General features: G+C 31.3%; 1 protein-coding gene across 9 annotated transcripts in view; it reads right to left on the reverse strand.

The window, feature by feature from the left end:
• LOC129958324 (LIM domain and actin-binding protein 1-like) overlaps nucleotides 1-13224 on the reverse strand; it is a 98949-nt gene that overhangs the window by 16288 nt on the left and 69437 nt on the right. For all 9 annotated transcript variants that reach the window (XM_056070731.1, XM_056070732.1, XM_056070729.1 and 6 more), the window contains one exon: nucleotides 745-901. In XM_056070731.1, the coding sequence (XP_055926706.1) occupies nucleotides 745-901 (157 nt within the window). The remainder of the gene's footprint in view (nucleotides 1-744; nucleotides 902-13224) is intronic.

Raw genomic sequence — 13224 nt, forward strand, 5'->3', positions numbered from 1 at the left:
AGTAGCTTGTTTTCATTCATAGATGGCGCTGGGATCGCTTCCGAATTCTGTTCCATATTAATATAAAATTTCGATTTATTTAGCTTACAATTTATTTTAATGATTTCAAAAGTTTTTATCTTAATATCATTAGTAAATTTTTTTCTTCTTAGACATTTTTATTCACAAAAGAAATATACTGAAATTCACTTCATAAAATCCTTTTTTTTTCGTCCAGAATATTTCCCACTATTTCTGAAATAAAATAATTTATTTTAATCGATTAAGTCATAAAATACCTTAAAATCATTTTGATAAATCATTTTAATATAATAGTAAGCGAGTAAAAAAAATCGCCATTGAAATGAAATGGACGAAAATGGCTACAAAATGGGCTGTGCAAATCGCCTGACTCTCATTAAAATTTGTACAAGAATAATTAAATTATTGCTTTTTTAAGATATTATTAGTTAGAAATATCAAATATGTATTGTAGTGACCTTATAACTGATAACCCCCCCCCAAAGTTTTAAATACATTTTAATACCATTGGAAACAATCTGGTTGCTCCCACCTATTTCTCCCTTCCAGGTGAAAACAACTTATTTCAAAAAATCAATAAAATTCTACATATATTATAGAGAAAAACATCACGAAAGGAAACAGTACTTATATATTTAAAAAGTGCTTGAAACATCCCTCAACTTTTAAGAAAGTAACCGTTTTCTCGATTAAAAAATAAATAAAAAAAAATCTCAATCTTACTTCGCCAATCGGGCCATCACACTAGCAGATCTTTGAAGAGTGCACACATCAGTGGTGGAAGGAAGATGATGCTCCTCCCGATATAATTCAAACTTGGACTTGATACTGCTGAGATTTACAGGAATATTCTCCAATCCATGATCCGGTTTGGAATCGGCTAGAAAGAGAAAACGAAAGCTTAATTGAAAAATCGGCCGTCACAACAACGGCGTGTTAGTCGCTCACTAGAAAGGGCAGCCCCACCTTCTTCTTCCCTCGCCTCATTTAACCAATCTAATTCACTACTCCGACGATTAGTAGGAAAGCTTTGTAATTCTTTATACCATTCGATGTCGAAGGAAGCCGATCCCGCTGGAATTCGTTCCTCAGAATCATCTGCTGTCGACGACAACTGATCTTCAAGATTCGCCATGCCTTTCTCCACTCCCGTAGCAGACAACGACCTCTCGCATCGATTTTCCTACCTCACTCCCTCGAACGCTCCCCCCCCCTTAGACGAACGCCCCCGTGGACGACATCAATGAGCCCCACCCTCACTCTGGGTTACGGCAGCTCCTAGCGGTCCGTCACCGATTTTCTACCCATGAGTCTTGTGTTTCCCCCAATTCGGAAATAATGGCGGATTAACACGTAATAGGAATTACTGAAAAACCAGTAATAGTTAAAAGAGAATTTGGTGAGCCTGATGTTATGACCATGTGAGTAAACATAACGGTTAAAATTTTGGAGAGAAGTTAAAATACGAAACATTTTACCACTTTATTATTATTGGAGCTTCTAAGGATTCAGTATCAGTTTACCTGGTGTCCGACATATTAAATTAGTAGTGACGCTACCTTTAAAATCAGCCATTTTATGAAGTTTTACTATTTTTTCTGCTTTAGGTCATTCGTAATTTTTTAAAATTAAATCATACTAAGCAATGCGGTTATACAAAAAATGACCAGTACTCTATATATTTTACAAATACTCAATAATTGAGAAGGAAGAGTTCCGTTTAAGATCGACAAAAATATACAGATAGTATTTCTCATTACAAATATGAACTCAATTTTAACACACAAAGGCTCTAATTAAAAAGGAAAACAGAATATAATATCCCATCAGGAAAAATATAATCCTTCGCGTTCGGAAATTAATAGTGCATACTTCTCCATAAGATTAAATACCATATGAAAATAAGATTTTCTTTTAACTGAAATTCCAAAAAAAAAGTTCTAAAAAGCTATGACGCAAATATTTTTTACCACTTTAAACGCGGGAGATAATGATCAATCACGGAGAAGAAATATTGAAATTGGAAACTTAACTTAGTTGTGAGACAGTCGCAGTCGCTGGCAATTCAACTGGATTCAACTCATAGAAAATAAATAAATAATAATAAAATTTTAAAAAATCACGTCCGTCTGAAAGAAAACGCGTTACTTTCCTTCATACATGAATTATTTTTAAAGTAACAACTTTTAAGTTTTGGTTTCTTTGGATGGTAAGCAGAAAGCTTCGAGGACGCGTTAAACGGAATGGAGGTTATATGAAATAGGAGAAACGGCTATTAATTACTGTGAATTTGCACATTACACGTAAAAGCAAACTTCTCTGTGTATTTCAAAAATTAATCCCCTCTGTAAATAAATCCCTTTTACCATGAGTAAAAAGTTTCTTCCTTGTTTAAATGTTCAATAGAAAAATGTGACATAATTATAAAATAACTACGGAATTTATAATTGAAATACTCATGTGAAATGTATTCATCAAGCTCGTGCTACTCTTCATAGCAATTAGACAACAAGCAATGAGATCTACCTATTCCAACTGTTAAATCATCAGATTATTTGATTAGAATAACCATAATTCTTCAACATCATACAAATACCTATAGTATCGCATGCTTCTTTGAAATAAGGATGGATCCGATAATAACCAATAACAGACTAAGGGAATTCAGTTTAATTTAGTTATACCAAAGTCACGTTTGAAAGAAACACGAGGGCTATTTTGAGACGGGCCTCGTAATTTTGAACCTCGGCCAGAAAGCGAAGACGAACCAGAGCTGGCACGTGTCCCTCCCAACTTCCGCACCACACCAGTGGGTGCACGTTTGGCCCTCGACGTCATATTTCATGTGTACCAGGCCCGAACACATGGCGGATCTTTACTAAAGTCAAGCTGCCTCGAACCTGAAACCTTCTGGCTGCGAGGCTGAGACATTACCACTAGGCTACCGTGGCCTTCCGATGGGGACTAAAATAGCTGCACAGAGTTTCCAGGATAAAAATTTCCCTTACCTTCGTCATTTCTACCTCTAATTTCATAAAATTTTTAGCTGATGAAGTAGAATGGAAAAGAATGCAAGTGATAAGAGTTTTCCAACGAAGTGCCATATGCTTTCGTTAATAAGCAATCGAAGTTAAGGGACAAAAAATAATTTTCAGTCCGTAACTAATTGCAGCTAAAGAAACATTGTTAGCACAACAACTGTTCCTTATAATAAGGTGATAATTCGCAAAATTTGCATTATTTTTCTATCTTCAGTTGTAAGGCATGTTATGGGTAAATGAAAATTTCATTCGTTCCCCATTTGAAAAGGAGGACTCATCTACAAATTCAGCAGAGATTTTTATACCGAGTATATTTTAATTTGTAAATGGGGAGTGGTTTAGGAGTTCCAAAGGTCATGATTGGCGAAATTATCTAAATTTTAATGGTAGGAATCTTATCAAAGCCGTATTACAAAAAGTAATCTTTCTATAACGAATCAAACTAAAATGCTTCTTAAAAAAAAATTATATTTAATATAATTCAGATTAAAGCCATGTTTCGAAGTGCCACGTGGTTTTATTTCTGATGGGCCTTGTAATTTTGGATAGTGATCAGATGACGAGGATGGTAATTAAGCCTCCATTTCTAAATTTCACACCACATCAGTAGATGGACGTTCGACATCTGTATTCATAGCTCATCTTTAACGGATTGGATCTGGAACTGGTGACACTTCGGTCTCAAAGACGAGATAGTGCAGCCACGGTCTTCTAGTATTAGCCCTTACCGAAATTTTGGAACAGATATAGATGTCTCAAATGCGCGCAGCTCAGACATGATTTATACAGAAAGAAATAATTCCAAACTCGTGATTTCTAACAAAAACTAATATTAAACAATATTTTTTGAAGTATAGTTTAGTTATATTATCGCCCCGTTTTAAAGCAACACTAGGGCTATTTTGGGACGGACCTCATAATTTTGAACTTCGGTCTGATGACGAGGACGACACTTGAGCTGGCACCCCCCTCTCCACACTACACCATACCATACCAGCGGGATATTTTTTGAAATCGCATTATCTTAATGGCAAGTCTGAGAAATGATCAATGAGAACGACATTTTTGTTATCAAATGCAAATGAGTATACCTTCCAAAAATCAGATTGAGCTGACTGATGCCCCCCCCCTAAAAACAAGGTTAGTCATCTGAATCACTGAACGGATTGAATTGGTCAAATGTTTGCCCTTAATTTAAATATACACTGGATTTTTGGTTGGACAGATTTTCCAAGCAGATTGTGTCAAAACACGATGCCTTTTAAGCAACTGGCTATAAAAAGTTTCCCGACCGAAGTTTCCGAGTGAATCAAGCGTCTACAACAAAAATCACATACTGGATATAGAATACTTTAAATGAACCGTGCTTTGAAAGTTACTCTTTCAGCAAATTGAAATGGCGTTTCATATTTTGACAAAGCCAGTCGAAATTGGAACTTGAACCCAGAAGCTATTTGAAAAAATTAAATTATTGATGCTTTTCTCGATTACACAATAATTTGATGGTGAAGATTGTTGCATGGGTGAAATGACTTGAAGACGCAGGTTGTCTTTTATGAGGTTTATTGGTAACATCAATAACAAAAGGCACATAATTACGCCATAGTGTAGTAGGCCTAGAGAACTACACATAAAATTTCTCGGGAGAGAGCCGAGATCACACTTCCCCTAGTACACGAGTCAAGTTCCTCTCTACTGGGACAATATATATATATATATATATATATATATATATATATACACACTACCATCAACAGGGTGACCACGTGATATTGACATGATTGGCAGCTAGCTCCGTCCAGGAAGACCACGTGGTTAAATGAATTCTTAACACTATTAACACCAGCAAAATATCTGTATTTCTTATCAATGGACGAAAAATTAAAATTTTTTGAAACCATAATTTTTATCATGTTTCAATCAAGAAATTTCAAAAATTAAGAAGCAAGCTACTAAATGTCATGCAAATACACAATTCTTATCTTAATTTTGAATTTTTTTTTTTTTCAAAACTTTCTTCCCTTAAATAAAAACAGTTTGACACATATTTTCCCTCAAGAAATGTATGATTCTAAATATTTATTTGAATTACTTTTTTTACTTTGACAGTTTAAACTAATTTCCTAAAACTTTTTAGAGCTCCAGAATAAATTTTACAGAGAAATTACACTTATCAAATATTAGAGGACACAATATAGAATCATTCCATAAATATCCAAATTAATGGCCATAAATGTAAATAACGACCACAATACCTGTATCAGGACAAGCTAGCCGAGAAACAATCCAACAGGTGTTCTGTATTCATAAATCCCGATTCCATGTTTGATAAGAACTCCAGATATCAATTCGCTAACCAGCCCTTTTCTGAAAGCGGTGAAAATGTTGGAAAAATTTCAGCTCAGTAGCGGTGTTTATGTGATTTTATTATTCGTAATTTTTATTTTTCATTTAATTATTTTATTTGTATTGTTAATTCTTTGCTTACTCATTCATACAGTAAAATTTAATACTGAACATAGATGGCGCAGTGTGCTTTGGACCATTTGCATATTTAGATTGTGAGGGAAGCGCACTGGAGCATTTTGTTGTAAACACTTCAACCTAAGAGTTGGTGTCAAACTGGTGCAAGCAGGCACAGCTCGCTCTTTTGTTAGCGGCAATTTCTACTTTTAAATGTATATATTATGTGTTTCCTTATACATGTCTAATCATCGTCCATGTGTGTTGTTATATGTGTGTGTGTGTGCGAAAATAAATAAGAAAAAGACAAGAAAGCATCTTTCCTTGGATAAAACACATACACCCAGCTACAAGCGGTTTCAGATAATGTGCAGCTTTAGATTGTATATGATGAGGCCCCTCTTTTAATAAAATGGTTAATTCAATATCGCATTTCAATACATTTTTAAACTTAATATTTCAATGATTTTGGATGAATTATTTTTTTTTATTTTAGTGATTTGGCGAAAATCATTTATGATGAGTCAAGACTGCTCGGCGTTCATGTTTGCCCACCATATTAAGCAGTTACTCGACGTTTCTAAATAAATTAATAATTAAGTGAATGAAATGAAACATATGAACCTGACTAATTACACTTCAAAAAGTACTGGTATTATCCTCTAGGCATCTGATAGTGTCGCTAAGCTGAGAGGAGGCCGAAATCAAATATCGAAACTTTATTTTCCTAGTAGCCATATAAATAAGTAAAAAAATGCAAAATCTATGAATTATGAAATGTAAGAATAATATTAATACTTTATTTCTCACCAAATGACTACTACAATAATAATGAATGCCGAGCAATCTGGAATCATAAAAGATAAACAGAAAATTTTTTCAAAGCTAATAAGTTATTTATATGTTAAAAATAAGTGGCGATCGGTATCTAAATTTATCATCTTATTAAAAGAGGGGCCTTATAATATACATTGCCTAGGGAAACAAAATATCTAAATCCACAGTAAGTAGTAGCCAAATTAGAAATCCACCACCGATTCTGGTAGTCTTGGTGTTCTGCGCAGCAGTTTTCCAGTATGCAAGCGATAACATTGAAAAATAATATACTGCGGAAGAAATCGTCTTAAATTTTTTACGAATTTCAATATCAACTCAAAACAGCTCCCTCAAATCATTTTATATTTTAATTATTGGCTTCTCAAAGCTTAAATATTCATTGAATTATTTCTAATCTCAACCAAGTATTTAAGCGTTTTATTTCTGTTCTAATCATCTTGGCAACTTGAGTTTCTGTTAAATTCAGTAAATATGCCGAAATCGAATTTTTCCATCGATCACAAAATTTCTTCTCATTTCGAACTTCATGTTACTGAATATACCTGTATTTCAATGCTTGGGTTAAACAATTGTTTGCTTATTCTTATACTTTCTTACACGGAAATGGTACGGTTCATACATCGAGTACATCACATTTTTATATTGGAGCATAAATTCTATGATATATTTCTTATAAAAACCCGACTGAAAGGAAGTTTTAGAAGAGGAAAATTTTGTATTCCACCTCTCACTTCTCATACATGTGACATAAAAGATGGAAAAAAAAACATTCAAATGAAATATTTTTTTTTTTTACTTTAGCAAACTGCAGCCAGAATATAGGCTTTCTAAGCCCTCAATCATGGCAGACCATGTACTGTGAAAAATTGGTGCATGTGACAGATTGGTAAAGAACTTGGCAACAGTTGATACACCCAAATGATTTGAACTGTTGAAGTTTAAAAGCATAAAATGTCATCTTTTATTATTATTTTTTCTAACTAAACGTGAAGATAGGTCCGTGTTAAATTTGGGAAATTTTGGTCGAATCTCAGGGACAAGAATGTTAGGTAATAAATTTTTCGAAGATCTTCAAACTGTAAAAGGAAGTGGGTTAGTGGGAAGTGGGTAACGAAGTGGGTTGTCAATTCTTAATAAATAACGATGCGGGCAGGTGATGAGACATCCTCTCGAAAACCTCTTCAGAAACCTCTCGTGGTGACTACAAACTTCAGAAACTAATTTAAATATATATCAATCTCTTGGTACTCTAAATATTGCAAAGCTCCAGTTACTCCTGAAACTGTAAATTAGGTGGTTGCTAAAGAACCTGACAATGGAACAGATATTGGTAACACATGAATCCTTATCCCGGGTAACAGACTATTGCAATGCAGACATACAAAAGTCAGTTCCACGTTATGACAACTGTCTCGATTTTAGTAACGAAACGTTGAAAAGTATCTCAACGGTTTCTTTACTTATTCAGATAAATGTTTATAAGTAGTTATATTTCCTTTCTATTTATGGCCTTAGAAAAACTTACTTTCAAGATACATCTCGTTAAAAGTGAATTGAAATTATACTCAGATTTAGAAAAATATACCAAATTCCCATAACAGTCTAGTAGGGCAAAAAAAAAAAAAAAAAAAAAAAAAAAAGACTCCAATAGCTTTGTTAAACACATTAATATTATACATATAAATTAGATTAAAAAATATCAAATATAAGTCTTAATTTCCTAATTTTTATCTTAAATTAGCCCATATGACTTTATTCTAAAATTTTCTCTTATTTCCTAAAACAATTCCTGTTTTTTCTATTTATTTCTAACACGCGCTCTAAAAAATTGCTGATTCTTTGCTTCCCATTGCACGGGCGAAGGGATAAAAAATCCCTCACACCTACGCATTCGTTTCAAAGATACTTAAGATTCCCTTTAATAAGTCTACACGTGTCAAAGAAATCCCTATCAGAATCGCATAACAAAATAACTAAAAAGAAAAATTTCTGTCACTTTGCTGTTGTCTTCTGGTGAGAACAGACATGTCCCGCAATTCGTCCCCTTACAAATTGTGGCTCCCCTGGTAAAATAAATTGAAGGTCACTCCTAACAGTTACTTCATTTCGTCCACGTATATTACACACACACACACACACACACACACACACACACACACACACACACACACACACACACACACACACACACACACACACACACACACACACACACACACACACACACACACACACACACACACACACACACACACACACACACACACACACACACACACACACACACACACACGGTGAAGTAAATTCAAAACGGAGTCTCGTATAGCCAGGAAAGTAATGTGTACTTATAGTAAAATGACTATGCTTAATGTATTCAGAAAAGTTCCAATTTCTCTAGCGGCGAAATAAGGAAGTTGAAAAAATAACTCAAAAACTAAAGGAGTTCGATAAAAAAGTCCAATTAGAAAAATGTCCGCTATACCGTAAAATAAACAAAGGGAAGTGCGCAAGTGCATAGAGTTATCTGTATAATTGGTAAAAATATTTACAATCAAAATTAAGAATTTTCAGTTACTTGAAAAAGAGTTAAACTAAAATTGAAAGATGTATTCTGTATTATCAAGAATGAAACAACGGCGAATGAAATTTAAGCAACGAAGAAAGTAAACAGAAATAATAAAACAAAATAAAAAAATCTGAACAACATACGCCGGTGAGAGTAATCTGAGGAAATATTTTTCAATTTTAGAACGAACCCTTTTTGAAGTAAGAGAAAGTTCATAATTTTAATAGTAAATATCTCCACAAATTTTATAGATAACTCGATGAAACGTTTCCCGTATTATTATTATAGTACAGTGTACAATTTTTTAATTGGACTTTTTGGCTGATCTTCATTTTTTTAGTTATTTTTCTAACTTCCTTATTTCGCTGTTAGGAGCACTGTAACCTTTCTTAATAAATTTAACACAATCACTTTATTATAGGTACACGTGATTTCCCTGGTTATACGAGACTCCGCTTTGATTTTAAAGGCCTTAAAAGGACTTTACCGATCACCCTGTACATGCATAAGCATAGGCAGCAGTAACCTATGAATTAGGAAACGAAAGGAAATAGTTTTGTGATTTATACGAAAATAATTCCCCGTCAAACCTGTCAACAGCATTGTTTGAAGCTATTAACATGAAAGAATTAGAAATAAGAGATCGAATTACAATGTTTCGATTAAAAATAATTTATCATTCATTAAAAAACACTAACAAGTGGGGATGAGAGCCAAGCATATTCTTTGTTGGTTTAAATGAGTTTAATTTTTTTAAATGTTTTTCAACATCGTTAAATGTCATGGAGGATTCAATACTTGTACAATACTGGCGCATGTTAAGTACTATATATCTGTCTTAATTACGTAAAAAGAATATTCATTTAAAATGTTAAAGAAAAGTAATCCAACAATGTCAATCACTCCAAATATATCCATTTAATTGCGGCGATGAATAGGAACCATGTATCATATTAAGAAAATCATGTGAAATACCAAATTTGAATAGATTTAAAAGTATTTAAATCTTGGCTACTTCATATTATTTAGGCACTCAATAGTTAAGATTAATTCATTATTTCTTTGCGTTCACTAACTCAGTTCGTATTCAATCTTAGTATTTTAAAAAATGATTAGTAAAAATACAAATAATCAAAGAGTGACCCGACTTTCTGAAACTAAATAAACAGCTTCAAAGTTAATTGAAGGCAAAAACGAAACTAAAATATTCGAAATACACAAGATTTATTATTACAAAAAATTAAGTTAAAAAATTTTCAATAATTTTTATACAAATATTAGAATTTGTATTCAATAATAAATACTCAGTAACTCAACCCCATATAACAAGGTCAACATATCGCCCTTGCAAATTTTAAGCATGGATTTCCATACTGATAATGATATATTGGGTACTATTTGTAGAAGCTGCAAATAATAATTAGTCCCATCTTTAACATTTGATTTTTAAAAATTCTATAGACTTTATAGCTGAATTATTTAGAATTGCTTACTGATCATTTGTAATTTAATATAACTCAGTGGACATAGTGCTTTACAACAAATTATTACCAAATGGATTTATACTGTATTGTAAAATAAGACAAATAGCGCTAAGTTAAATGTGAAGTACCAACATATACTTATGCTCATGTGTGCTCTCTAGTTTGTTTGGTTTGATTTTTAGGCATAAAGGGACAGATATGAATATGCTGCACTAAACATCCAATGGATGTTCTCTCTAATAGAGAACATTGATAGGCAATAGTTTATAAACATAATGCTAACCGGTAACTATCCAAGAAACTGATGGCGTTCACTGAGCTAATATAGCGCACATGCAAATAAAAATTCACTCCGTCACAATTTTGCCTGATTATACGGTATGCAATCTACTCGCAAGTGAGTAGAATAAGCATTTCGCAAATGGGCAGTCCATTCCCCCCCAAAAAAAAAATTATAGTAAAAGCTATTTTAATTGATCTTAATTTCAATCATTATGAAAAACTTGTATATAACTTCTTTATAAAGTAAAAACTATGCAACAGATAACAAGTAATAACAGAGAAATTTACAACAATGAATGAACGCAGGTCATGTTTAAAAATCAAATTACTTGCACTTTTAAAAAATCATTTTCATGAAAATAAAATAAATTTACATGCAAAAAAAAAAAAGACAAGCAGAGTTTACGAAGTATATTGCCTTAGATCGATGTATTGTTTAAAGAACTAAAATTCAACGTGACTTAATTCTTGATATTTAAAATCCAAAATCATTACTTGAGCTATAAACTGTTTTATTTTCATAACTTCTTTTAACAACTTCCTTTACTAGAATATGCTCCTCTACAAATTCTGTGGAATAATTGATAATTTTTGTATCGAATTATAGTGTCTTTCATTGCTTTTACTTGATCTTGTACAAGAAGCGATAGTTCCACACACACACATGACGTGCCGGCATGATGAGTTAACACAAGTAACACTATGTTCAAAGTTTCTCAAGTTAAAAAAAAGTTTTTCTTTTATGTTTATAAAAAAATATAGTAATATGTTATGTACTAGTTCATAAAATCTAATAAGATGGATTTTTATTATGAAATAATGTAATACTGTCAAATATAAATATTGACAAAAAATCTTGAAATATATTTTATGTTTACTACCCTATGTACTATGTATGTACTATTTACTGTTATGTACTAGTTCATAAAACCTAATAACATGGATTTTTATTATGAAATAATAAAATATTGTCAAATATAAAATAAATATTGACAAAAAATCTTCAAATATATTTTATGTTTACTATCCTATCATTGTCAAAAGAAAACCAGTACCACTAATATTATATTTCATCATTAGGATTAAAAAGCTACAAAAAAAATTTCATACCTACATTTGCATCTAATGCATATCCAATAATTTTAAATGTAATAATAGCATTCAAATTATAGAAACTATATGATTATAATCATACCTCTCAATGAAAAAACAAAACAAAATATGATAATTAGGTTACTTATTCATGACTTATTTTTAGCTCCATTTATAAGCGAAATCTGTCTATGTAAATAATTTATAAAACCAAGTTAAGCTACAAAATTAGCAATCATAAACTATATAAATAAATGCAAGTGATGTCACGAAATGAAATATTAAGCATTTTGCTTTCAGATGAGAAGTAAATCCTGAATATTTTTAGATATTATTTTTATTATGAAAGGCAAACTCTAATATTATGTCGCAACATTTTACAGGGACAAACTATTTTCTTTATTAAAAAAAAATTTTAATTAAGAAGAATGATGGATTTTGAACTAAGTTCGACTCCATACCATTATTAATTCAAATACAGCAGATAAATTCGAACAGATATGTAAAGAAATCGGTTTGAAATATTGATCTTAGATAGCCAATGAAATAATGAACTTTAAAAACATGACTTATAAATGCACCAGTAAGTAGGCAAATAAAAACAATCACATAGTAAAATTAATACAAATATATAGAATTTATGATGGACAGCCTTTTACCAAATAAATTTTTTACATAATATTTAAAAACAAAATCAAATCAGTAATTTTTAACAAATTATAGAAACTTACTCAAATCGGAACTTGGCATTTTCACTTTCATATAAAGAAATTTTAAATCAGTATGAAGCTTCTACCAATATTTTCTTTAAAAAAAACAATTAATTTTAAAAGGAAAATACTTTTTTTTTAATTTTCCCAATTTTATAATATTTTTCTCAATGCAGTTTCATAAATTTTATTAAATTAGTGCCATGAATCATTTTAAAGCAAGGCATCATCATTATTCATTACATGAATGCAGCTTAAAGGCAATAAATAAAATTATTAAATTCATGAAAAAAAGATTTTAGTTTAATATACTTTTATTATTATTTTTTAGTCTCTAATAAAACGAACACACCTTTATATGTTTCATTCCAATATTCATATACATTTTATTCAAGAAGATATATTTTCTCATGTCAATGAAAGAATAAATTTCAGTAATAATCTTGATCGAAAAATTTCATAAGAGAAAATTTACATTAATTAATTAAGTTAATATAAAATCATTTTAATTGTAAATACTATACATAATCATAAACTAGGAAATGAATAACTTAATTATAAGCACAAAAAAATTCTGTTTCAAGAATTAATATCTAATTACTTGATATTCAATTTTTAAATTTGCGTAATTGATGAAAAATAATTAAGTATAATCAAAACAGAGCTATGATAAAAGAAATGAATAAGTATACAAGACAATGCCTCAAACAGTAATAAAGCAAATTACC

The sequence above is a fragment of the Argiope bruennichi genome, chromosome X1 (assembly GCF_947563725.1).
Source record: "Argiope bruennichi chromosome X1, qqArgBrue1.1, whole genome shotgun sequence".
Lineage (NCBI taxonomy): Eukaryota > Metazoa > Arthropoda > Arachnida > Araneae > Araneidae > Argiope > Argiope bruennichi.